Here is a 26,961-nt window from a genome sequence, read left to right on the forward strand (position 1 = left end):
CTGATGAACTGTGGGCATTTGTTTGTATCTGGTATAAATTTCGTATGACACCCAAGCGTCCAAAGCTGCATAATTTATTTGCTCTTCTGAAAGGATTGGGGCTTCCCAATTGCCACAACGAACAAAATTTGTCTTGGGTAACTGCACCTTCAGAACAAGCCCACATATATCGGCCAAAGATGTATTTCTTCTTTCAATGAGATCCTTGTCTTTGCAAAAGGTACCAAGTTCCAGTTGACCAGGGCATTGTTGGAGACCAAAATAGCGAAATCTTGTGAGATCACCGCTGACGTTTTTCCGATTTTGGCTATTTTAGTATCAGTGAGGATCTTGATTAAATTTTCAGGTAGATTGTCTGAGGCGAATGAGTGTATTCTCATCAAGTAGACAGAATTACCGTAAGCGATTTGCACCAAAGCAACAGGAACGAACTTCAAACCAGACTGCTCACTGATGGAAATTGCTGATCTTTTACCTCTTACAGCCCATTCGCAGTCAAATCCAATGGCAATTGTACCCTGCTGTAAACATTCGTCAAGAAGTTTTCGGCATGATTGATTAATGTCGATAGTAGTACTTAAAATTGATACCGTTATGTTATCTGGCAATCTGGCTACGGGGTAATTTTTGAATGGGCTGTTCAAATCGACTTGTTCTGTTATAGTTGGATTTTTATGAATAACGTCTTTCAGGAGAGAAGGTATTGTCGATTCCAAGAACAACCGATCACCAAGAACATTGTCCGTGTAGAAAAGCTCTGGCATTTTAAAGCCATACTTTTTATAGCTCTCCATCATGTTATTAAAAGATGGAGCCAAGTGTTCCAATGACTTTGTAGGCGCAAGTACTTGTAGGCGAATTTCTTCGTATTCGTTCAAGAGGGTATACAGACATGAAAATGTTGACACCCCATTGATTTTGGCCATATGTTTTATAATCTAAAAAAAAATTAATTGCTGGCCTGTGTTGTTTGGATATGAATTCTGATGTGTGCATACCTTAAAAGAATGGTCTCCTTTTAAAACAATTCCATCCAAAAGTGACGTGTGATGATTCATATAAGGCCTGAGTTCATCGTTGATTGAGCAATAAACATAACTTATGTAATTGGCTGAAGGTACATATCCGTTGTATCCGTTTCTATCATTAAACGTCGAGAACTCTGGGTATGTTGTAGCCGTAGAAACATTTCCTACCAGCTTCTTAGCCATCTTTTGTTCATCAAGCTTATCTTTTAAAGCATCATAGTACTGGAATTGAATGGAATCGAATTTTTCTGTATGATTTGTTCGTAAAATTTGGTGCATTCTATGAGGGCCGGCAGCATTTTGAAATTGTGTGCGTAGGAGCCTTACTAATTGCTTTGAAAAACCAGAACGATGGGTAAGCACAGCAGGGAAATCAGCCTGAACCCTTGGTGGTAATTGTCTAATAATTGAAGATGCATATCCCATAAATGTATGAACGGTTGATTTATTTGTACATTTAAGTCGAACACTCAAAAGATAGAAACAGCTGAAATGTTTATAGTTAGTATGCATTCTATAGTCTCAAACCAATTATGTAACTTACTCATCCAGATCAATTATTCTTCGAGCCTTTGTTTTTTGGACCCACTCTTTTGCTAGTAGTGGTTTTGCGCATGTTGGACAGTGCAAAGGAGTCTTTGTCAAAAACTGAGGGAGCCATACAAATACTCTTGGGCGGTAAAGCAGCTCGGGATTGATTTTTTGCTTTAAAGAAAAAGAAACGCTTGGAGGGTTGATCCAAAATGTGCCATTGATATATTGACTTGGTACATTTCCACCTTTGAGATTGTCCTGTATGCCTCCAAGATAATCATCAAGACATCCATTTTCAGGAATATTGGAAATACTGTTTTCAAGCGCATTAAATTGCTCCTCTGTGAGCTCGTCAAGAAGTTGAGTTTCATCAATATCGTCACTATCTTCGGCATAATCGACATCAAGATCCACACCAGCAGCTTGATTAATGTTCTAAGTTACGTATAAAATCAGTATGCTAAATATTTTAAAAATCATTGATCTGGTAATACCTCGTCAGCAATATTTGAGCCAATGTTTCTGTTATCTTCACTCGTGGCAATGCTTTGAGATGATGTTGTACTAATATGCTTATTCAAGGATACGTGTAAGTCGCAAAAATTACAGCATTATTTATATTAATTTTTACCTCTTCATTGTTTTCTGCAATATCATCATTAGTATGTGTTGCTTGAGATTGTTGAATCACCAATGTATCTTGTAAAATTGATAAATTTTCTAATTCAGAATTACTGCTCTCCGCTTGTGTTGCAATAACATTTGAAAAGCTTAAACGGGATTGATTGACTAAATGAGCCGGTTTAGGACCAGGTGCTTTAGATCCAGGTTTACTTTTAGAGCCGGATGGACGCCCTTTTTTTTTGAGAGAAATATTTGACATCTATTTTGGAGTTAAGACTATTTGAAAGCAATGTGTCTATTGAACGACAATCAATTAATCAATAGATATTCCTTACTTAAAATTATATGATGTATGTATTCTGGTACAGATTAGATGCTTATTTTAAAAAACAGATAGTTAAACAAAGAGAAGAAACGGTGTTTTATGTGGAAATTTGATCAATTTATAAGTGTCAAAATTCACGAGGGGACAAACAAAAGGCACATAAAAAAAAGAAAAAAAAAAAACCTTTCAAACCCAGTTACACTATTTCGCGCACATTTATTGGCTCCTTACACTATTTCGAGCAATGTTATTGGCTCCTTACACTATTCCTAGCACTTTTATTGGCTAGATTTGGCCCGACTATAAGCGTACCGTCATGCTACTTAAAGTAGTCAAAAATATATTTTAATGAAAACAACTTTCTTTCGATCAAAAGTTACTTCAGGCTCACATTGAAACCGACATAAGTAACATGTGTGACGGAAGCCACGACCCGCCAAAAAAAAAAAAAAAAAAAAAAAAAAGTAAATCCAAAACAATGTAGTTAGCGACACTGTCAAAAGTATAAGCCCAACGGGGGGGTCGAACCCCCAACCTTGAGATTAAGAGTCTCACGCTCTACCGATTGAGCTAGCTAGGCACTGTTGTGATTTGTGAACCACAAATGCATACGTAGCCCAAAGGTCAAAACTATAGGCCACCGGAAATTTAGAAGATTTATTAAAACTTCATAGGATACCATGAATGTTTTTTTTTAAAAAAATCTATTTTGCATGGCTGTGAATTTTTTTTTTCAATTTTTTTTTTTCAAATATTTCAGGAGTGCGAAAACATGCTATTTCCGGAAAGTTTTTTTTTATTTTATTTTCGGATGACGTTATAGGCAAATACATAGGTACTTTTGTCACTAGACATTTATAGGTATCCTAGAAAGTTCCAGCAATTGGTCAATTATAGTCAACGTTATAAGTATTTGCGCCCATCGGAAATCTGTAGTGCGTCACTGCCAATAAAAGCGCTCTTTACATGTTTGCCACATCGTCAAACGAGCTTCTAGTGGGACGAAGTTTGATGCCAAAAAATAGAATAATTCAAAAATGAGGAAACCGAAATTGTTTTTGTTTTTTCAAATAGCCCTGATTTAGCGTACCGATATGTATTCAAACATGTTTTTGTACTATCAAAATTTCTTTGACAAATTCACCGCTTAAAAATATTGAAAATACCGTTTTTTTTAAATGAAGCGCCACCAAAATTTTTTTTGGGATATAGATGTTTTTTGTCTGATACTGTTTCCATTTTATTAGTTCAAAATAATTTAAGAGTTAGTTAATGAATTAGCAGTTAAATGTATAGCCCTAATATTGACTTTATATGTCAACTGTAGTCAAATTTGTATAAATTAATATTATTTTTTAATTGGATATTTGCGTCTTTCGAGTATAACTATACATTTTAATTTTATTTGCTGCTCACAGCAATGCTCAGATTGCTTATCTATTACTTTAGCTTACCTGTACTATAAAATTATTTTGATATTAAGTTTTTGAGTGTATAGTTTGATTTAAGTAAAAAATTTATATAGCATATGTTTTCCAAAGTTGTAAATCGCTTAAGAATTTCTTTCTATGGATAAATTTATGTTTTGTTATCTTACAACGACAGCGTTTAAAATGCCGTTGTGCGCCTAGTCTTACCGTGCCCCAAGCCAAAAAGTCATTCAATTAGATTGCTTATCTAAAAAAAATGCCATTGAAGAAGAAGAGGTTGAAGAAGAAACTCCTGAAGAACAACAAAGCATTTGAAAAAGTTTAATAACAGGGTCATTGTAATAGTGGTTTTTTTCATTTTGCTTTAATTGCTCTTGCGTTGTTTTCTTCTGAACCGGTTTCCTATATTTTTGTTTTAATGCTAATAAGCTTGTATAAAAAGTACCTTACTTGTGAAAGCGGCAAATACGTTGTGGCTTTTTTAAGATTATGCTGGAGTACCTGTGTCTAAAGTTCAGTTTCCCAGACTGATGAAGACCTTTACGTTCAGAAAACAGTACTAAGATAAATGTTACCAAGGTATCAAAGAATATGTCAGCTGTAGCAGTTGTCATGCTATTTATCCCATGCCCATTAAGCAACAAGAACGATGAAACAGAATGCACTGTAATTTTATAACAAAACTTTCAAGTACAACTGGTCGTCGTCTCGAATTATGCGGTAACTACCATATATGACAATACAAAAATCTGCAAACCAAACCCCAAAAGTAGTCATGTTTAGAATTCAATGGACACTATATCAAAGAAATTTATGTGCCGCGAAGGGTTTATGGATAGCCTCACTTCGTGTACCAACGAAATTGACAAAAGCCTCGATTTATTTTTAATGTCACCGATGGCGATGTATGGAATTTTTTTTGATTGATCATGCTGCAGAAAAGCCTTTCGTAGAAGTGTCTGTTGCAAATTTAGTGTTTTCTTCAATGCTGATTGGTGTCAGCTTTTTTCCAATAGCGGCTACTCTGTTGGTACCGTATACCTGAACATTTTAAATCTCGATAGAAGGATCCGAAATGTACGACTAAACATGGTCTTTGTTGGATTGATGCCTGGCTCTGGAGAAACCTGCTTACAACAAATCAACAACTATTCGCAACATCTAGTAGATGAGATGAAGATTTTGATCGGTAATGGTATTGCTATGAGGACTAGTACTGGTTAAGTAATTGTTTGTGGAGCTGTAATTCTGGGAACTATTGATTTACCCGATGCAGCAATGGCCTTTGGATTCTGTTCTCACAATTATTTTTATGCTTGCCCAAAATGTGACTACTCTTTTCTTGCTTTAGACTCAACTGGATTGAAACGTACTTTCTCTGACGGCTAGAACAGTACCTTGAAAAAGCGCACGAGAGAACCAAATTTGATCTAAGCAATTCAGTGGAGAGACGCATGTATTGATAACCAACGAAAGATATCGGCACAAAAAAATATTATCCGGTGGAATGGCTTCCACTAACAGCCGTACTTGGACGTTATTTTTTTTTATTATCTTTCCTATGCGGAATGCCTTGGTTGGCTCTTGTAAATGGATTGTTCATCATATTGTTTTTGAAAATGAAGTTAGTAATATCAGCAGCAAAGAATGAGAAGTAAGCCTTTGCCAGAAAATCAGCTATACCATTTGGATATGATTGTGATAATTGAGAATAAAAAGGGAAATGTAAATTGGAAAATAAAGCAAGTAAAGAAATGAGACTCTATAATCCTTTATTATAAGTTGGAGAGTTTGTCATGATAAAAATAGAGGTCCTTTTTATATTCAATTATTACTTCAAGATTTTTCCTGCGCAGATCGAATTGACTATTTACCCGCAAACTGGGAAATGGTAGAATTATATTTAGAAATCAGTTACATATGAAACATAGCTTATTGTTATATACAAGGAGCTAGTTGACCCATATCCCGCACTTCTAGAGCATTATAGTTTATCCATTCAATGACAGGGTCCTTGATTGGATTACTAAAATAAATTTATGATAAACTAGAAGATTCCGCAGCTACTCGACCAATCCAGGAACGGTTATGAAATCTGATCTCAGTTTGACATATGAGGGAGCTGGTACTAGGGACGCTCAAATAAAATCGAGCCTCCAGGTTCCAGCTTCCAGCAAATTTTTTTCTTTGTCCGATGTCCAATAAAGATTTGCATAAAAAACTATAAACTTGAATGATATTTTTTTGTGTCCAGCTTTTAGATTCCAAACTTTTACTCAGAATAAGATTTGATTGGAGGAGGTCCTGAACATGATGTAATGAATCAATGAGGAACGTATGATGAAAGATAGTAGAGAAAGATGTACTAGAAGAGGCCTTATGTCATTACAAAGTATAATTTTTGGCTCCCGATATGATGATGAGTGTTATATAAAAAAAAAAAAACGTAGCGGATTGTCCTTCATTTCATCTTAAATATCACATAAAATTTTAAAAATGAACCAAACACCTGTCAACATTCAGCCTAGACCTCAACAAACTGAGGAACTGGAAACAACTCCACGTCTGTCTGCAGCTACCCCTAGACCCCAGGGAAGCTCCACGACTAATAGTCGTCCTGGTGTTACAGACAAGATCCCGAATGCAAAGAGCTGGATCAATGACTTCCATAGTAATGGCAAGTGCTCAAAAGATATTGTGGTTGAATGGATGCTAGTAGGAGATAATTGGAGTAAATTCAGCGGATGTGAAAGTCAAAAACCAGGTGAAGCCGAAAGCCAAACAGGTATGGCGAAAAAGCTGGCCCAAATCCTCGTCAACAGAGGACATCGTGAAAGAACCACAAAAAGTATCATAGAGACGATTAGATATTTGAAAAAATCGTTTACCGCTACTTACAAGACGGTAACCGCTACTGGATATGGTGTTGATCCTGCTGTTGATGGTAACGTCACTGTTGAAGGTAAGAAGAAAACTACTAACTGCTAACTATTATACCGTTAAATTTGTTTAACTTACTATATCTAAACTTTTAGAGAAAACCACTCATTTGTTTAAGTGGTATTATGATCTTCTCCCTTTACTTGGCTCGGATCCACTTGTAACTGGTGAAGGAATGCAGTCGAATGGGAATATCGTCAGTGGGACTCCTGATTTAAGTGCGTATGATGAACAGCCTGATCATGAAGACGATGTTCATTCAACCAACATGGATGATGTTGATGATGTCAACTTGGATGATGATGATGATGATGATGATGATGATGTTTTGCCCCTCTCTTCCACTAGACCACCTTCGCCTAGACAAAGTATAGGAAAAAAGAGGAGTCTCAATGAGTGCATTACCGACTTCTTTGAGAGACAAAGAAAAGCATCTAAGAAGTATGAAGATCGCGAGGACGAGCTATTGGAGTTTCAAAGAGAAAAGAGGGATGACGAGAGAGTAGCAATGATATTCGAGAGACAAAAGCAATGGCTGCTTTTGAATAAAGAACTTCGAAACGAAGAAAAAGGATCTGAAGGATATGAAACCATAAAGAAGTTTATGGAAGACCTTGCAGATTATTAACCTATTTTTTTTTTAAATAAATGTTTATTAATTTTGAGCGTTGTTATACAATATATCATTCTTCAACTGATTTCTTCTGAAATTTAAACTACTATCATCATCTGACCTATTCTGCGAACTACTGATGAATCTTCTATGTCCACTGGCCTCTCTGAACTCCTCTATGTCAGTTGAATCTTCTAAAAGGAAATTATGCATAATGCAACAAGCACGAATCCATCTTCCCGCTTCGATCAAAGTTTTCCTGTCACGAATTGTAATACGAAGCTCTTGAAGGCTTTGGAACTTTCCTTTCAGAATTCCATTGCAATGTTCAATTGCGATACGAGTTTGAGCTACATACAAATTAAATTTCTCTATTTCTTCTTTTGTAGCCTGTACTGAACCGGTTCTGTATGATGAGATGACAGTCGAGGTAACACTGTATGCACTATCAGCTAATATATATTTACCAGGGGAGAAATGTCTATGTGGGGATTTGGCCAGACTTGTTGCTTGATAAACATTATTATCATGAATAGCACCAGGACATCCAGTGACACAAACACGAATTCTTCGTTTGTGATCACAAACGAGCATTGTAGAGATACCATACGCACGTTTATAAGAATAAAAATTATTCTTGACATAGCTGGGACTACGCTCGGTTCTTATAAATGTACCATCGACAAATCCGACGCATGACTTGAAGTGGCTTCTTTCGCCTATCTTCTTTGATATATGTTCCCTTTCTTCTGCCGCTGGCCAGTAAACATACTGATCTTCTTTAGCCAGAATTGCATTTATGGTTCTCTTGGTGTAATTGATCACAGTACCTTCTACTTTTAATGTTAGATCATAATAAATCTGAGCGTTTTTTTTGTCATACCAGAAACACCAAAGTAATCGGATACCTGCGTGATTGAAGCAGCATTTCCTTTACATCCCAATCGATGAAAAGTGATCAAGAAATGGAGCTCAATTTTCTCTTTCGTGAAGTTCTCGAACTCCTCATAATCACCAAACGCTCTGACTGCGTCTTTGAAGGCTTCTTTACTCATCCTTATTTTACTCTTAAAGACACTTTCTCTACCTTCGTTTAATAAATCGAGATATGTGCCAGTACGAATACGAGTACCCCAGTTTTTTTTTACGCTGTATCTTTCGGTTTGTAAAGCAAGGTAAAAAGCTGCCATTGTTTCCAGATTCTGTTTTGTCATTGCGATTATGCGACGATCTACTTCGGTCGACTTGGTTTCTCGTTCATATTTTGTAATGAAGAAAAACAGCATTTTTTTAACGTCTTCCATGAGACGTTTTTTAGTTGACAAGAGAGGCATAATAATAATAAAAGTGTTGTTGAAGTGGAAAAGACTAAAGTAATAAATTATGTCATGCTTGATAGCCTTACATCATGTAACGAAATACCAAAATGTTATTGGACGAAAAAAAAGCTGGAATTAATTTTTATTTTGCTGGAGCACTTTTTGCTCCAGCAAATTTAAGAAATCACAAAAAGAAATCGGAAAATGCTTGGCCAATAGAATTTATCTAAAATTTGCTGGAAGCTGGAACCTGGAGGCTCGATTTTATTTGAGCGTCCCTACTGTGTCATACCAATAGGAATGTATTCGCAATATGGTACTTATAATACATAGGTTATATGTATTATAATTGAGTGACAAGATAAGAGTAATTATATTCGTGGAATTAGGCGTCAAATACGACAATGATGTTAGTTCAATTGCTAAAATTAAAACTGGTAATGGTATGGCGTACATTAGGGCGATTAAATGTTGTATTTATTCTCTGTTCCTGTCACCTTTGTTAATAAAGGGACAGTTGTCTAATTCGCAGTATAAAAATTCGATGATATTTGTTGACGCGATGCAGGTCATGAGTATGCCCAATGTCAATGTAGCGGATCTTTAAAAATGTCATTGAAAGATGGTCGACGTTCCAAATGATTCCAAACGTTGTATAGGAAACGAAAGTTTATACAGCAATGGGCACTACCACACTTATTTGCTTCTACAGATATTAGATTTTGGTGCTTTTCACTTCCATCACGCGTTCAACAAGGAGCGGTACGATTTGGATTTGAACTCTACCAAGACAAACAGAAAGAACATGGAACGAACTTTTACTAATATATATTCGGTACGGATAATGATGTCATGAACCACGTGGTCAATACCTTAATGCATACGCGCATACATCCACCCCCGCATAGGTCTGCATGTATATGCAGATCATATTTAACAGCTCATGTGACTAAACCATCAGACACCACCACGAGACCGATCACGAGTCATCACCATGGGATAACGCCTCAAGACCAAACCAACATACGCCACCACCCTCGTCCCATAATCCCGCCACAGTACCTCGCCTCAAGCCCTTCCCCAAGGCCTTAACTCAAGACCCTTCACGATAAGAAGATAGTCCTTAAGACTATCTTCCTTTGTTTATAAATACCTTAGATTATTTAGACAAGTACAGATCTTTATCTGATATCTTGTATACCTTTTGTGGTATTTGACAAAATATTACAATGAAAAAGTAATAAGAAAAAAGTATATCTTTATTCGAGGTAAAAATAGACTAAAAGAACTCTGCTGCGATGAAATAATTGATCCTTTTTATATTGAACAACTTCCCCTGGTAGTTGTGTTGAGTCAACCTTTCTGGTCTTGTAATAAATCCATACTCAGTTTCCCGCCTTACATTAAATGAATTCTACTCGTTAGAATTGATTTCAAATAACGTCGCCCTGAATCAACCGATCTGGGACACTCTTATTGTTCTGTTTAAAATACAGAATTCCATTAAGATATTGTGTAACGGTGGCTAGTTAAAAGATGCATAAGGTTTTTGTGTTTAATTGGCTGTGGTAGAACATGTAGTTACAGTAGTGCTAAAAACTGTCTCACAAAAACTAAAATTAATATCATATGGCGAAAAACAATGATACGGATTCCAAATTTTAAAGAGTAGTTGTTAATGACAGTTAATTATTTATTTTGGTAATTGGAGCTATGCTATTTAAGGCAACATGTAAACAATCACAGAAATGTTACTTTTAGGTCAAAAGAAGAGGGACGATGTTTATTTTAATATTTTGTATAGCCACCTTTTGCTTTAATAACTGCCTCGATTCTTTTGGGAATACTTTCGTAATACCTTTGCATATCCTCTAAAGTGAAACCATTCCATTCCTTTTCGAAGCGGTCCCACAATTCATCTATATTCCTTGGCTTAGTCGAATAGCTGTCTAACTTAACTTTTATGTGGTGCCAAAGGTGTTCAATGGGGTTCAAGTCGGGACTATTGGGTGGCCAGTCTCGAATATAATTGATTTTATTTCTTTCCAACCATTGCTTTGTAATTTTGGAGGTGTGCTTCGGATCTCCGTCTTGTTGGAAAATCACATCCGTACCGCGTAATCCGTAATAATCAAGTGTGTCCTTGTATGTTGTGCCCAGAATGTGAGTATACAGCTCGGAATTCATTGGGTACTCCACTATGCGGCATGCGTAGCCTACTCCAAGTGATGTCATACATCCCCAGACCATTATAGAGCCGCCAGCACCTTTCAATCTTGTTTGAATATTATGAGGCTGCAATGAGTCATCTTTATGTTTCCAAGTAATTTGAGCTCCATCAGATCCCCATCTGTTTACTCTTGTCTCGTCCGAGTAGATAACTTTTTTCCAGTCATCTACCGTCCAGTCTTTATGTTCTTTAGCCCAAAGAAATCTTTTTTTATATTGACATTGCTAATGGGTGGTTTTTTTTTCTTGAATGATGATTTAAGATCAAGAGATCTCATTAAGTAAGTGGTCGAAGAATAGCCGTAATTGTAACCAATCTCTTGCAAATACTTCTGAACATCCTTAGCTGTAGCTAGATAACCCCTTCGAACTTTAAAACTAACTACTTGTTTAGTTCTCTTAGGAATCAGACTTGGTGGGCCACCATTACATTGCTCGCGATCAGGATCATTCACATTTTTCATTCGAATAACTTGAGCTCGGGATACTCCTGTTGTTTCAACTATTTGTTTAGTTGTTTTTCCACTAGCAATAAGGGACTTCACGTTGTTTCGGGTGTCTTGGCTAAGTTTTTTAGGCATTGCAAGTAGAAATAATACGAAAATAACAGTAAAACATTGTTGTGGGAAAAACACGTTTTTTAGATGGGATTTTTATAGCATATGGCTATCAAAGTCCTAATTGGATGACAAAAAAAGTTTGGGGTAAAGCCCTTATTTGGAAGCCGAAAAAAGTGTCCGTAAAATGCCATAAACAGAAACAATTTCATGTGAAAAAGACGTTTTCTATGTTTGTAGTGCATGTAACACCGGCAAAAACGTCTAACTACTGTGTAACGTGTCAATAACATCCCTCTTCTAGGAGCATTTTTAATTTTTCGAATACTGTTGTTAATGCGGATTTTATCGTCGATGTAAGTTTTGTGAGACAGTTTTTAGCACTACTGTATGTCTGATCATTTATCCATTCTGTTGATTATTTTTATCTAAGACATGGGTAAATATGTGATCCTAAATATAGAACATCTTATCGATGTTTGTATATTTAGTTGTAGAAAATAGGCATCCAAATATTCCATGAACTACTTCTCTTATACACTTACAGTCGTATAAGTTGTGTTTATCAATGTATAAGTAAATAAACCATTTATATAAATAGCTGTTCTATTCTCTCTATGGGTAGCTAATCCATTGAGAGAACTATTAATATTAAGTTTCTCTTTCTTATATTTCTTGATTTGATCGGAGAAGCTTCTCTTCCCGATCGGTGATATCGTAACTCAGTGGTATAGAATTCTTTATCCAACTGTCATTTGTATATCGATTTTAAGCCAATCATGCAATCTTTTTATATAGAAATATGTACTCATAGTAGGAGTCGTTGTGTAGCAGTATACAGGTGTATGTTGTTACTCAATATTAAAGGATGTTTTTATTCCATGTTTTTATTTTATTCGATTTATTTGTTTATTCTCAAATAAATCATACCCAAATACGACACCTTTATTATTATTGTTATATAAACCTTTAGCTCTACTACCTTTTCTTGTCTGTCTTCTCGCAACCATATAGTCCAACCTTGTACCTAGCCTTGCCTTGTAAGTATAAAGAGACCTGTCCTCGTACCTAGTAACATCCGGCTAATTCCTGAAAGATGAGGTATGATGTGTGTCATATGACGAGAATAAAATTTTCGATGTTACAAAACAGGAAATTAAAAGTTAAGAAAAAGATAATGAGGACGTATTTGCAGGTCGCTTATTTGAGTCCCAGCCACAGGTCCCCAGCTATTTCGGGACTTCAGCTAAATAAGGTCAACAGGATAAATAAATAAAAAAGGCAATTTTGATTCTTGCATTTGACATTAATCTCGATATTCTTCCCTACTTTTGCAGAACACCGATTGCATATGGTTTTAAACAGTATAAAAGACCCTTTTACTTTTGTAAAAATAAAATAAAAAGTATCCATTTTTTAATAATATCTCTTTTTAATCGATTTATCGTGCTAAAAATTCAACTAACTCTGCCTCTGGAGCCAGCAGCTCTACCAGCGAGGGAAATGGATCTGTACAATATTACATGGCTAGATCCCTTACTTTGACAGCTCAAGAAACATTAGCTTGTCGACCAATGACCACAAAAAAGGCATATGTATCCAAGACCAATGAATGTATAAAGTGGGCAAATGAAACTTTCACTGATGAAAACGAGCTGGAAAGAAGCATTGTATCTGGTACAAAACTTAACTACTTTTTACGTGATTAGGTAAATAAAAACATTATTATTGATACATTACGTCATATCAGAGTATTTACAAAGTGTATGTAATTATAGGTATTGGGCCGTAACTCTCGCCAGAAGTCCAAACTTCCTACAGCCCCAAAAAAAATTAAAACATCAACTTTTGAGCAATATATCACAGCAATCACGGATCTTTACAAGACCCAAGTTCAAAAAAAGATCAATTATAATGAGCATCCAAGAGCAACTGTTTTAGGCTTGATTAAAATTTCAAAAATGAAAGAATTTGAAGTGTCTCGTGAAAACTGTGAGGATCGTGGAGAGGGAACTTTAGCTGATGGTTATAGTTCTTTGGACCAAGTCTCAAAAATTGTTCAGTTTTACTTAAATGGACAACGAAACCACAGAGAGAATTTACGTAATGCATTGGCTTTTTTATTTTCTCACTACTTTTTGTTGAGAGGAGAATCGATTAGAAATGCCGAATTGACCGATTTCCAAACGATTAACTTGGATTCTGAAAGTTTTTGACCTGATATCAAGTGTCCTGCTTTAGTCATGATATTAAGACAAGAAAAACGAAACATAAATAATCGTCTTGAACAGACAGGCTGTATCCGTAACACCCAAGTAGAAATTTGCCCTATTATGGTTTTTGGCTTGTATTTATTCTGGAGATTTCATGTTCAATACGAGTCTTTTCCTGATTTCACAACTTCTGAAAATTGGTATAGAATCAAGTTATTCAAATCAAGTGACTCTGATACAACTAAAGTATGGGCTTATGCCAGCCACCGTGATGCAGTAGCCAGAGGATTAGAGGTGGCCCAAATATTTACTAAGAAAAAGACACATATTAATCGTGGATATGCAGCAAGAATGGCCGACTTAGCTGGAGTAAATGAAGAACAAATCAGGCGCCTAGATAGATGGAACAATACAATCATGAACGGTGCTTATTTGACTGGATTACCAAGAGAGGTAATGAGGGTGATGGCCAGATGCACTGTTCAGCAAGGTTCGTTAAAAACATATCATTCTTTTTCAATAAAATTAACCATTTCAAAATCAGGACAATATTATTTACCAAGAGCTAGTGTTGATCCACCTGAATCTCTTTACAAAATGATCTTTCCTGATCTTGACGTATGGCACAATAGATTGACAGCAAAGCAAGCAAACTCAAACAACGGCGACGGAATGGAAGTAACTGTTGCAACAAAAGCTTTCTTTGAACTTATGTTTATGTTAAGAAAAACAATCATTCATGATGCGGTTTTTATGATAAAGAAGTTTCCTACTCACCCACTTTGGCAAAGTAGTCTGTTTTCGCATGAATTGTTTACAGACTACAGGGAGTAAATTTAAATTTTTACAATAATCAATAGGATATAATGTACTCATAAAAAACTTTTTTCTACAGGCGCATGCTCATCGTTGCCCAAGGAGAGAATGATCCTGTCAATGCTTTGTTGCAACGCTGTGTGCCAATTTTGGAAAACAAAATTAAATGCATGCACCATGATCTTTCGACACAATTAGATACACAATCGGCATCTCAAGAAAAGATTATATATTATATTACCAGACTTGTTACAGGCCAAGCGAGTATAAGGCCTGAGCATTAGTCTACCTGGAGGATCAGGGGAGGATCAGGGTAGAACAAATATCACTACAACAGCCATACCTCAACAAAGCGAATCCAATTCATTTTCCGGCAGTAATGCGATGGATCATTTACAGACCTTTCATGGACAATATCAACAGTAATGCTTGTACCCTGTTATCGTATGAGTCGAGGAATTGTTTCCGTCAATGATTTGTGGCGTGAATGGACAGAGGGTCTATGTGGCGGTCATGCAATTAAGGATTTGGAGAGAAGATGGGGTACCAGATGGAGAAAAGAAGAAAAAGAAAAAAAAGTTTTTAACAGACGTCGATTAATAATAAACGAAATTGAACGATATGCAAGCCAAAACAATATCACTACCAGAACAGCAGTAGACATTGCAGAAAGAAGGAGATCACAAAAAGGATATTCACTACACTCGCTGTCAAAAAATATTAACAAGATATTTGAAACAGAAGGCAGTGCTGACCCAAACCAAATGTTAGAGTAGCTTTTTTTTTTTTTTTTTTTTTGTCACATATAATAAAATACATATTTCTTTATTTTTCTGTTTTCGTCATTGTCAAATGCACAAGGCATGTCCACATTACTATTCCCACCAACTGTTTATTTCAAAGAAAGTAACAACATATCACTTTAGGATAGCATAATATGCAAATAATTAAATCAAGTTATCAGGTCACATTCTAGGGACTTGATCCGTAAATAAGTGCAATTATTTATGGCCATTTTTTTAAATAAGTCAATTTATTACCGCTCTGAGTTCCAATTAGGTGGGAACTTTGAGACTTTACAGGACTTTGAACAAAGATAATGAAATTTAAATCAATCAAAATTCTATGACAAAAGCACAATTTATCTGAAGCAACCTCTATTAGAGGAAGTCATATACGTGATTCATATAGGGGTAAAACTAACCATGTGCTTCTACCTGCTCAAATTCAATTTTTATCCGTCGCTCTTTATCACAAATGTGTGCTAAAACCACATAATAAATGCTACTGTTGTTACTGGCAAGTTTCAGTAAAATTAATAGAAGAAAATAAAAATAGAGATTAAGATAAAAGTTCTTAAAAAGTGAGCATCAGACTATATAGTTGTCCACTGAAAAAGATAAAATATATTTATATAAGAGGGTAATTTATACGACGAAATTAGATAAGAGTGGTATTCGAAAGAGTATAGGTAAATACGCAATGGAATAGCTACAATGCTGATTTTACAGAAGGAAATTACATGCAATTATAATAAATACAAAATCACAAAGACTTAAAGTATTAAGACTTATTCAGATTAAAGTAAAGAACAAACTAATTATTTTATTATGAATTTTTGGGGTCCTTTTATAAGAAAAGGTCCGAAAAGCAGCCAGAAAAAGAAAGGAATCTGAAGTCTAAAGGAACAACAGAAGAAGAAAAAGGTGATGTAACACTGTCTAAAAAAGGAAAGATGTTTCACGGATAACAGATCGGGAATAAGTAACCCGGCTTCATGGAAATTTCTTCGTTATAACACAACTCTAGGCTCCGACCAATGAGAGATCAGAGAATTTAAGGAACAAAAATAAATCAAGAACAGCTATCTTACGATCTTCAATAAACCAAATGAATGGTCCATCATATAAAACTGCGATGGATCTGAGCTGTCAAAAATGCAACCCACAATATCTTCAATCTTCTATAAATATTAGGGCAAACCTGCCCTTCTAGTTAGCTCTTAATCAATTTTTATACAAATAAATTGACAAGACTTATAATTGTATTCTTTTGTTTTTTTATCTATTTTTTTCTGAAAAACTATTCTCTCTTAAAGTCTATTTTAACTACAGCATGGATACTGATGACATTTACCTTTGCTTACGTTCGTTGGTACAAGAACATGCCCTCTGGTAGTCATGTTACAACATTTACTTCAATTAATTCTTCTTACTATATGTATAGATTTTTTTTGGATAGATCGTTTATGGATATTCTTCCGGTACACTGCATATGTTAAACATGCGGCAAAAGCGTTATTCACTAGCTAATTTAAATAAAGTCTTCTAAAGTCGATGAGACACAAATGAAGGATCTTTGTTAATTTGATAAAAAGCGAAGAAGGATCTTAATTGACCGGGATAGCTTCTTTGTAATTACTGCGGATTCTTAATATAGTAACTGTACGATCTCGAGATGGACGTCATCAGTAAAATTATGACAGTACTGAGATTTCATCTCATACGAATATTTGCTTAAGAGAGAAGATTATACATATCAAGTGTTCATATCTTCTCAAATACAACACAACAGTTGGTGTTTATATTGAAAGATTTGATGACATTAACGTCATCATAGATTTACCCAGGGCTATTTTGGAGTAAGTTTGTAAATAATGACTGATATTATTATGCAATAAATATGAAATAATAAATTATGTTTATCAAAATGGTTTTTTGGAAAGATTTGTTTATTTATAATTTATTGAAACCCCAACTTGGCAAGATTTCTCTATCTGAAGGAGAAGCATTCTTTAGAATTTTCTTTTGGACTCTCTTTTTGACAAGCCCGTGATGGGGTTCTTATTGAGGGGGACGTTATCAAGTTTTGCAAAAAGCTGGTTAAGGTAAGTGAAGAACATATGAACTTTTTGTATCCTATCTAATCTCACAGTAAAAACGTATGGTAATGTTTCTCCAAGATGGGGTCCTGACAGCAATCTTTTTGGCTTGATTGCTGCGATTATTGTATTCACCGTTTCTCTCGTCAGACATGTATGCCAAATGAAAAAATTTCTGCGCCTCCACAATAGACATGATAAACTCTTTGGCAATAGTGGTGTCCAAAATTGACCAAATTTGTACCCGGATCTCGAATTTCTGAAAATGGATGGTTGGTTAGCTATTGTCTCCTTTGTCTTTTTAAATTTATATAATGACTCTAGCCTTTCCGCTTTTAACTCGGAGGACCCAAGCCAAGGCCCTTTTATTGGCCGTTTTCTGGTGACAAAGGCACTTCTTTCGCAAAGCGGTGCAGTGGCTTCTACACACAGATTTCAACCAGGCATACATACCTGGCAGTACAAGCTCGTGCTGATATAGCACGTTATTAGTAACATACTGCAACATACCACTCGTCGTTTTGATAAGATCAAAAATATCCCTGTTGCCGCCGTTTTTGAAATCATACAGGCTAGGTCAAAAGTATACATAGGGTTACGCATTTGACGTCCGAAAATCTGTACTATATTTTTCGTTTCGCTACAGTTAATCCAGTCAAATAAAAAACGGAGAAGATAAATACGTTGAAGTACTGAGTTTTAGGATGCGATCAACGGCGTATCACTTTTACGGGTTATATGTGCTTAATTTGAATACGAGCTTCCAAAGCCTGGGTAAATGCCGTGTATGTATCGAATTCAATTCGACTGACAGGAACTTAATCACCTTGAACTTGACAGCGAGAGATTTTGTGCTTTTTCTAATGTGTAGCTGTTTTTGCTCATCTTTGTTTTAACATAGCCAAGATGGATGAAATACGTTAAAATATAGGCTGTGGGTGAAAATGTAACATTTAGGGTTGATACGTCAATAACATTTTCTTTTCTGTTACGTCGTCTCACATGTCGTATTCTGAAAATGGTTTTAGCTGCAGCCTCCAGTACAGCATAATCTTCGTATATCTTTTCTTAATGTTGCAGACCATTGTGGTTGTATCTTGCCCAATGTTTGTGTCATTACAGCCTGTCGTCGTGGGTGGTCATTCCTTGATAACTAATTGTCAAGAACCAGTACGATCTAAAAGTACACGTAACGGTCTTACGCTTAAAACTCGCATAGCTCTTCGATATTTCCGATTCAACTAGACATGTCTATTTCTAATATAAATTATTGCTTAATCTACAACATGTACAAATCACAGTGATCCCTGTTTCTGAAGGGTTCTCATTCAATGTTTTGCAACTGGCTTTCGGTTTACGTGGGTTAAAAAATAGCGTTATCCTCACCATAATTTCTCAACAAACTCTACTATGTTTCATCTCGTGCACTAAAATGCTTTCACTGTTTTGCAGCTGCTTTAGAGATAGTCATGTCCTTCTTTGTTAAATGGCTTTCATTCTAGTCATTTGATTGAGTCTTGTCGCTTCGACCTTATTGGGTAAAACAAATGTTCTTTCTTTCTATTTCGCTAAACAATTATATTGATAGGTAACAGTTTCTCCCTGGTCTCTTGCCAAGTTATGTCGTCTCTCTTCTAGCAAGCAAATCCAGAAAAAAAAGTCTCGTTTTCTTGAAGACTGGGCTGAATTATGGAATGTATTTCATTCGGTTTGCTTCATCCCAGTCAGATTAAGACTTTAGTGCTTTTTTTATTTGTAAAAAAGATACAAGTTTTAGATGCTTTATTTTGTTCACTCTTTAATTTTTACTGTTCTTTTTGTGAGTAGATGCAAGAATAAATATTTCCCTATTATACATCTTGTACCCTTTCATTTCATTTGTTTTAGGCAATGACTTTGCGGTTGTCCAAGTGAGAAAGTCGTACATTTATTCCTTACGATTCGAAATAAAAAAACTTGATATTCAACGGATATTAATTTCTAGTTCAACCGAATGCTTTTTGTACTGACAAGGCTTAGAAGATGCCGGATATTTTTGGCAACTAAGATCCTTTTCTTTCGTTGAGGCTAAATTAACATTCTAATTTCCAGTCAACGAGGTAAAACATATCCTGGTTTTTTTATTCTAGACGTTTTTGACAGGCACCTCTTTTTGCTCTCTGTCTTAACTATATAGTTCTTGCATCTCCGAGGTTAACAGCAAATAAACACCAACTATATTTGCAAAAGAAAACGTTGATTCTTTCATTTTTTAAAAATATTTCTATAGTCTTTAAATGGAAAGTTAATTCTGGCGGCAGGCTGAAACTATGGATTTTTCAATTTATAAATCGTTATTACGTAAGTAATTTAAATTCCAAAAAATTATGTAGGATCCATTTGATTTTCATGTAATAGCAAAAAAAAAACTAGCTGCTTATGAAGATTGGAGAGAAGTTCGGTAGACTCATGAAGCCGAATATAGAAAGTTTGATTAGCAAACTGGTAATTAAGGCAATTGATTCACGTCGTACAACAAATAAGTCTCTATCTGAACTCTAACTCGGCACAGTTTATGATCAAATACCCTCACTTTTTGAAACGGTTATTACGAACGGTTTCCGGGGCATAAAAAAATAAAACTAAAAACATTGCTGATTCGCAATTTGATTTTAACAACATCATTCAATTACAACAAAACCAGAAAGAATGATTCCATAATGTTTGCACGTGAAGCTTCCAAAATTAATGTAAATAACAAGAATGTTTATTTTTACGCCTTTATTTTTTGTGAGCAACAAATTTGGTTATATTTTTTTCGGAATACAAAAATCAAGACGTCATCATTTTCTCGTGCGCAGCAAATTTTTTTTTAACATTGGTGATTGCCCTTTTTTTTATTTTTTTCCTTCTTCTTAAATCGATCTTGAAAATCAGTATGCTCCCGTACATTCTTAATGACGAGTAAGTTCAATGCAAATGACTAAATTATATAAATAAGATTCTAATTTTGACATTGAATAGTTTAATGTGTGAACTCACTCACCTGGTGTTATTCTATTTGGCTTTCCCTTGGTTCTTCGTCAAGTTTGGGGTCTTTTTCCTTTGGAAAAAAATTAGTGGCTTCTGCGATCCTGTTCGTCTTTTTAGAAATTGTTTTGGTGCAAAGAGACGAGACCCACCAATTGCCATCGGAGATGTTTATGTCAAGGTGGGTAAAGACATTTTACTCCTTGACGATGTCAAAAAAAATCCGGCTTTGTTGTGTCCTTCTCCTTCGTCTCTTGCCTGTCCTTCTGCTCCTGTCGCTGCTTCTCCTGTCGTTGGTTTACCTCCTGTCGCCTCCGTTTCTTCTTTTCCCCCCCTTAAAAAGACGGAACAAATTTGTGTTTCTTTAGATTGCGCTTGGGTCGCTGGTGGCCCTTGTACCGGACGTGGTTTTCTTCCTCCCTTGCTGCCTCTTTGCCAAAGCACCTCGGCTTCTCTTTCTTTTGCCTTCGCTTGCGAAGCAATTACGGATGCCTGGATGATTGCGAATCCTTCTGCTTGTGTCTTTTCTTCCTCCTGTCCTCCTCCTTTGGTAGCTTCTGGCAATACAGGTCAGGCTACCTCCTCTTCTTTTGGTTTTGTGGTTTCTTCCCCTCTTGGGGATAACGCAACTCCGGCGGTTTCTTCCCCATTTGGGGATAACGCCTTTTTAGCGGTTTCTTCCTCTGTTGAGGATAACGCTTCCCTTCCTGCTGCTTCTTGTGCTTCGGTGGAGCCTGTTGTCTCTGGTGGTTCTCCACCTTTGTCACTTTTGACCTCGGTACCTGCTTGTGTTGGTTGGCATTCCTTCCCTTCTTCTGCGGCCTCGTCCCCTCGTCCGGCTTTTTCTGACTTTCCTTCGTTCCCTGCTTCTCCTGTGTTGCCGTCTGCTCCCGGCTCTCCTGCTTCTGCGTCGGCTCCGGCCTCACCCGGTTTGTCTTTTGCTCCCTTTGCTTTGTTCGGGGTTGAAATGACTCCACCCTCCTCTCCTTCCCGTAGTTCTTCTGTCTTGTCTCCTCGTGCTTTCTCCCCTCGTCGTCCCGCTTCCCGTTCTGAGGAAGAAGACGATCGCGATCATAAGAGAATGCGCTCTCGCATGTAGTTTTTTTAAATAAATTTATAGTGAATATATGAAGTAGTGCAAAGTATAAGGCAAAGTGTGTTAACTAAACATCTGTATTATTCTGGTTGATCAACCTTGAAAGTATTTTCAATGTCTGAGTCTGAAGTTTCGACACATACTGACTTCCTTAACAAATCCGCTGTCGGAAATGTCGTGTAACAGTTCTTGGCACTTCTTTTCTTGGTCACTATCCGCAACATTTCTCTCCAAATTTATATATTCCATCATTTGTCTTTTGGCATCATTTTTCAAATTGTGTTATTAAAAGCAATCGAATCATTCATATCTTCTCTGTCAGTATCATAACGAGCAGGATTCTTGGCAAATACTTTCCATCATGCGATCTGTTCTCTAGTGAGTTTTTTTTTCATACGATAGCTATTTTTGTAAGCCTTGTATTCTCTTTGCTTAGTTCTTTGACGAGGCACGATTTACGTTATATTTTTTTTAAAGAAAAAAGAGATGAAAGTAGCACCGTAAAACTTAATCGTGGTAAAATTCAATTTAGACCGCAACCTCCAGTCCCGGTCCAATGTTTGGGAAATCCTTGGACCGCTGGTAATTATAGAAGTTGGACCGCGACCGCAAATAATAAAAACGACAAATGATTAAAAAAACGTGGTTTATTGTAATTAATAGATGATCCGTGCAAGAAATGGAAGGTCTTATTTGGGAATCTGAAATATATACAACGTCCAACAGATACAACCTTATCGAACCTGTCAGACAAAAAAAAAACCCGCTTTTGTTGAAATCTTAGAAAAAGTTAGAAATTACAATTTTGATGAAACCGTTATTCAATTTATCAACGAAAGGACCATTCACAAAAATAATCTCCCGCTGTACTGTCTCCGCCATTATACTACAAGAGAACGAGTGCGCTTAGCAAATGAAAAGGATTACAAAGACTTTCCTGGTGAGGGTAAAGAATTCGCTGCACTTGACTCATATGTCGGCAACAAAAGAACAGCTAAAATTTCGTTAAGGGAAACAAGACTTTGGAAACGTTTTTACTGAAACAAAACATGCCTGTTATGCTGGTTCATAACTTAAATGTCTCTCAAGGTTGGTTTAATGGCACTATTGCAGCAGTAGAATATATGGAGGAAGAAAACATATGTTTAAGAAAACGCCTGCCAGATGGTAGTGATTCCATATATTGGATCCAAAGAGTCAGCCGACAAGTCTCTAATACTAGTTACACAATAATACAGCATCCAATCGTTCCCGCTTTTGCCTCCACTATTCACAAATCTCAAAGCGCAACGATCGATTGTGTGGGAATTGACTTAGACAACATGATGTCTCATGGACAGCTTTATGTAGCCATGTCAAGAGTGCGAAAATCGGAAGACTTGTATTTTTTTGGTGCTGATATGCCCTTATCTGTAAAAAGAAAATTCGGCGCTGACAATGATGCAGTTGAAATTATCAGAAATCAAAAATCAAAAATCTAAGCAGGTAATTCTTTATCAACTCATATCAACTCATATCAATCTTTTATATATATATTATCCCAACTTAAATTATTTCTTCATTACATTATAATTATACATATATCTTAACGAAATGTTCAAAATAAAAACATTATAATTATTCCCCTTGAGACAGCGCCATAAGCTTTATAAATGTCGGTCCTCAATAATTGTAGATATCATGGATGGTAATGGCAAGCCACTGGTAGAGCATAGTCCACATAAAATTCAGCTATTAGCTCTTTGATAACCTTACTAAGAATCTCCGATAACATACAGAGTTAGGAGAAATAGCCCAACGAATGAACAGGTTCAAAGTCCGTAATACAGTCTCAAAAGATAATCGTCCAAACCCTTTTGGTTTTTTTTTTTTTTTTTTTTTTTTTTTTTTTTTTTTTTTTTTTTTTTAGATTGAAAGCCATGAAGGAGCAACTAAACAGCACGTCTGTGGAATCGATATTCTTTGGAAAACTTTCTGATAATATCATCAGCTTCCAATACATCGTTACCCTTGCAGTAAGCGTCAATATATCTATAAGCACGATTATAAGATCGTCTATTGATTTTATGACCGAAAACAGCCTCATCATGGTAAAGAAACTTTTCGATTCTTGACTTCAGAGTGTCAAACGAGTAATCACATTCTATTCGTGCAAATCCTTTTGCTGCACCCCCAATGTCTTTCAATATAATCGCACTCGCAATGGTACTTGGGGTATAGGGTAAAAAGGTGACCAGCCTTGGACTTTTTGGCCTCCAGCATATTCTTCTGTGGCTTGAAGTCAGGTTGTTGTGACAACAGGTATTCGGCACAGCAGCCAGGTTTGACCTGAGGGTTATGCGGAGTACCTCTGACACAAAACCTTCTCAGAGGCTCATTTATGCCGAGCAGGCCACGTTCTCTCAACAGACGGAGAGTTCCCTTAATCTTCTCACGTTTCTACAGAGATAATGGTAATAAAGATGTCAGTTCTCTATATATTAATATTATACTATCAAATTTACTTGTGCGTATTGATACTTTTCGACAAGTGCATCAGTATCACACGCCTGTCCTTTGGCACGCCGTCTGTTTATCTCCTTCATAGCGGCATCCACGTTCATAGATTTCATGGTACATACCATAAAAGTATAGTACAATTCCATAGGCGGAATATTACACGCACTAAACTTTCTCTTTGGCATTTACGTAATGTCACATGCGGAGATGAATTTAGATCCTCACGTACTCTTGTCTTTACTTTTTAAGGCAGCAATTACTTCATAACATATTTATTTAAACAGACATTACGTATAACATTATATCATATTCCTCTAACGCGTCACATATATTATCCGAAAGCCATCTAATCATTTAGTATAAATACCTGTAGTTTTTTGCTAGTAGAATTCCCTAATCTAAATTTTCTCGGAATAAAAGATATACACAGTTCTAACAGTATTTTCTTTTGTTACCTTAATTTACATTTTTATCTCCATCCTAAACATACATAAGTGGTATCCCAAAACCTATACAGGGTAGAAGACAGTACCTAGCTAGTCCCGGAAGTCATCCTCGAGACAACAAGAGCATCGTCCGCAAAGGCTTTATGGTTGGAGCTCTGGTCAAAAGCAAAGATTCCAATGTAATTAGGATGTAATTCATTAAAAAGATGAATTACATCATGTAATTGAGGCGTCAGATCTCTGTTTGTTCAATAACCATCGCCGTTACTGTTGCCAGGGAAGAAGATGACTCTTGATGTCAAATTGACACCATTGATTGTACCTGTCATTGTTCCGTGGCAGGGACACATGAATGAACTGATCATAATCGATCTTCCTTGAACTTTAGGAAGAATCATGGTTTCGTTCTTTTCACACCAAAGAGTGACTTTACGATCATTTGAATAAAAGATTGATTCGTCGTGAGTAATGTTGCAGTTGAAGTATAATATACATATACTTGGGACTTCTTTATTTGAAGTTCCGAGCCTGGTTTCAATATCAGGTTTTATCCTATTTTTAATAAAGTTCATCTTTTTTCTGTCTCGTATTTATACTTGTGTTAATCGACTATTTCAAGTAACTAAAACCATCTTTTTTTATTATCCTTTAGGCTAGATTGAACTGGATAAGCATTCTCATTATCCAAGGAATAGGTTTCCATACTCTCATGCCATTCCATCATTTGTTGGGCCCACTTAATTTGATATCTGACAACATCATCTCGCGCATGGCCATCAAAGTATGTTTGATCCTCTCCTACACAGATATGCCCAAAAATATAATCAAGCTAAATCATTAGTACATATGCTAAGTTTTTACATATTGTATTTACCTGTTTTATAGTCAAAACTCCAAGTTTTCAGGTAGGTTTCCAGAGCAACGTTGGACAACGGATGCTCTGGCTGAGAGAAAATGACATTGGCACCGACCTCGACATCATTCTCCAACTCAAGAAATTCAGGGAGCACGTCTTGTCGTATATGATGGCGAAAAGTAGGGATATTTCTACGGACAGGGTCTTGACTCCTGAGCCAGGTGATACATCTTTTCTTCACATCAGAATTGCTGAGAATCGATTTTCTCTTCGCATGTTTACCTTGCTGATGACATGGAATATCACCAGTGTTTAACCAGGCTTCAAACCACTTTCTGGCAGCACGATGACGATAGGATTTCGAAGCTTGGATCCAGTGCATGTTTACCGCAAGCTTCGTTGCTTCCACAAAAGTTTTACCGTCTAATAGCTGCAACATGACATGCTTTACAACCACGTACTTCAGAAATTGTTTAACACCGTTGTGGTGTTGGTCGCTGGTGGTATTACCAGAGATACGGATTTTCGATTCCAAAAAGGGGTAAAGACTCGCGTATCTTTACCAAAGTTGATTCGTCGGGTCTTCTGGGTTTCTCCTTCTTCTCTACTTGAGGTGGTGTAGGAACCTGTGGAACCACGAGGAAAAAATCATTAATCGAATGACATCCTACAGCTGCCTTGGCTACAGCAGATCTCTTTCTACTGAGCGTCTCTCTTGTAGGGAGAAGTTTACGCTTAAACTTCTCTTCCCCGGTTTTTTTCGGTTGCGTTGCTCCAGGAAATGGGGAAAGCTTCTGCGTTGACTTCTTCTGGTCGAGGCATGTCAGCGATTTCGGTCTCTTTGGCAATTGCTTCATTAGGAATGTACTCAGCAGCAGCAATTTTTTTCCATTTGAATGAATTTAGCCTTTCTTCCAATGTTGATTCTTTTTCTTGATTTAGGCATAATAAATATTGATATACATATGTAAATTTATAAAAGTAATTTTAAAAGAATAATTAGAAGGTACAAAAATAAAGCAAAACTTAGTTTTAAATTCACAATTCTATTTGTCATTTTTAGTACGCTCAAAAACAGTAACCCTTTTGATGCGTTTTTAGTTTTAAAGAACGTTACATCTAATATTACTGAAGTAAACAAAGTTTACATGTTGTAGACGTTCTTACGTAATGTATATGTTGTGTTTTTAGGTAAGGTAAAATTATAAAAAGACTATAGGAGTAGTTTGAGACTGTTTATAAGATTGTCCTTTGTTAATAAATGAAACATACGAGTATTCATATAAAAGACTGTCTACTGTGTTCATATCTCTAGTGCTATCTTGAAGTTATCATTGATTAACCAAAAATGTATATGATTATTACACAGTCACTAATTTAGTCTTCTTCTAATAAATGTGGAGTCTTCTTAACTCTCTTTGCTTTAAACTAAATTTTAAGTATTTCTCAGACGTACTAAATTAGACTTGTGATGTAATATCCTTATAGTTCTTACTATGACATTTATTGTTAAGCGTATATCACAAATGGCATCAGCATGGATAAA

At 36.1% G+C, this 26,961-nt stretch overlaps 3 protein-coding genes and 1 non-coding gene across 4 annotated transcripts; 3 read left to right on the plus strand and 1 right to left on the minus strand.

The window, feature by feature from the left end:
• Window positions 1-3,018: 3,018 nt before the first annotated feature.
• EV154DRAFT_t106 lies at window positions 3,019-3,091 on the minus strand. The gene has a single exon. It is a non-coding gene; the product is annotated as a tRNA-Lys (tRNA).
• Window positions 3,092-13,077: 9,986 nt separating this feature from the next.
• On the plus strand, window positions 13,078-13,863 carry EV154DRAFT_574993 (uncharacterized protein). Its single transcript, XM_051606443.1, has 2 exons — window positions 13,078-13,269; window positions 13,378-13,863. Exons 1-2 carry the CDS (start codon window positions 13,123-13,125, stop codon window positions 13,813-13,815), a joined length of 585 nt encoding a protein of 194 aa, XP_051453290.1. The 5' UTR covers window positions 13,078-13,122; the 3' UTR covers window positions 13,816-13,863.
• A 4,648-nt stretch (window positions 13,864-18,511) lies between these two features.
• On the plus strand, window positions 18,512-20,050 carry EV154DRAFT_485620 (uncharacterized protein; the record flags this gene model as incomplete). Its single annotated transcript, XM_051598766.1, has 7 exons — window positions 18,512-18,692; window positions 18,811-18,980; window positions 19,098-19,205; window positions 19,397-19,419; window positions 19,601-19,608; window positions 19,779-19,849; window positions 19,922-20,050. The coding sequence occupies 7 exons, from the start codon at window positions 18,512-18,514 to the stop codon at window positions 20,048-20,050; spliced, it is 690 nt and encodes a 229-aa protein (XP_051453291.1).
• A 376-nt stretch (window positions 20,051-20,426) lies between these two features.
• Window positions 20,427-21,617, plus strand: EV154DRAFT_568150 (uncharacterized protein; the record flags this gene model as incomplete). Its single annotated transcript, XM_051606060.1, has 2 exons — window positions 20,427-20,452; window positions 20,513-21,617. The coding sequence occupies 2 exons, from the start codon at window positions 20,427-20,429 to the stop codon at window positions 21,615-21,617; spliced, it is 1,131 nt and encodes a 376-aa protein (XP_051453292.1).
• Between the last annotated feature and the right edge of the window lie 5,344 nt (window positions 21,618-26,961).

This window comes from Mucor mucedo (genome assembly GCF_025094135.1).
Source record: "Mucor mucedo strain NRRL 3635 chromosome Unknown EV154scaffold_119, whole genome shotgun sequence".
Lineage (NCBI taxonomy): Eukaryota > Fungi > Mucoromycota > Mucoromycetes > Mucorales > Mucoraceae > Mucor > Mucor mucedo.

What these genes read in the sequence shown, in the direction of transcription:
- EV154DRAFT_574993 (XM_051606443.1), top strand. Translation starts at nt 13,123, where the DNA reads ATGGCTAGATCCCTTACTTTGACAGCTCAAGAAACATTAGCTTGTCGA. An exon ending in ACGAGCTGGAAAGAAGCATT is followed by an intron (nt 13,270 to 13,377) that starts GTATCTGGTACA and finishes ATGTAATTATAG; the next exon opens with GTATTGGGCCGTAACTCTCG.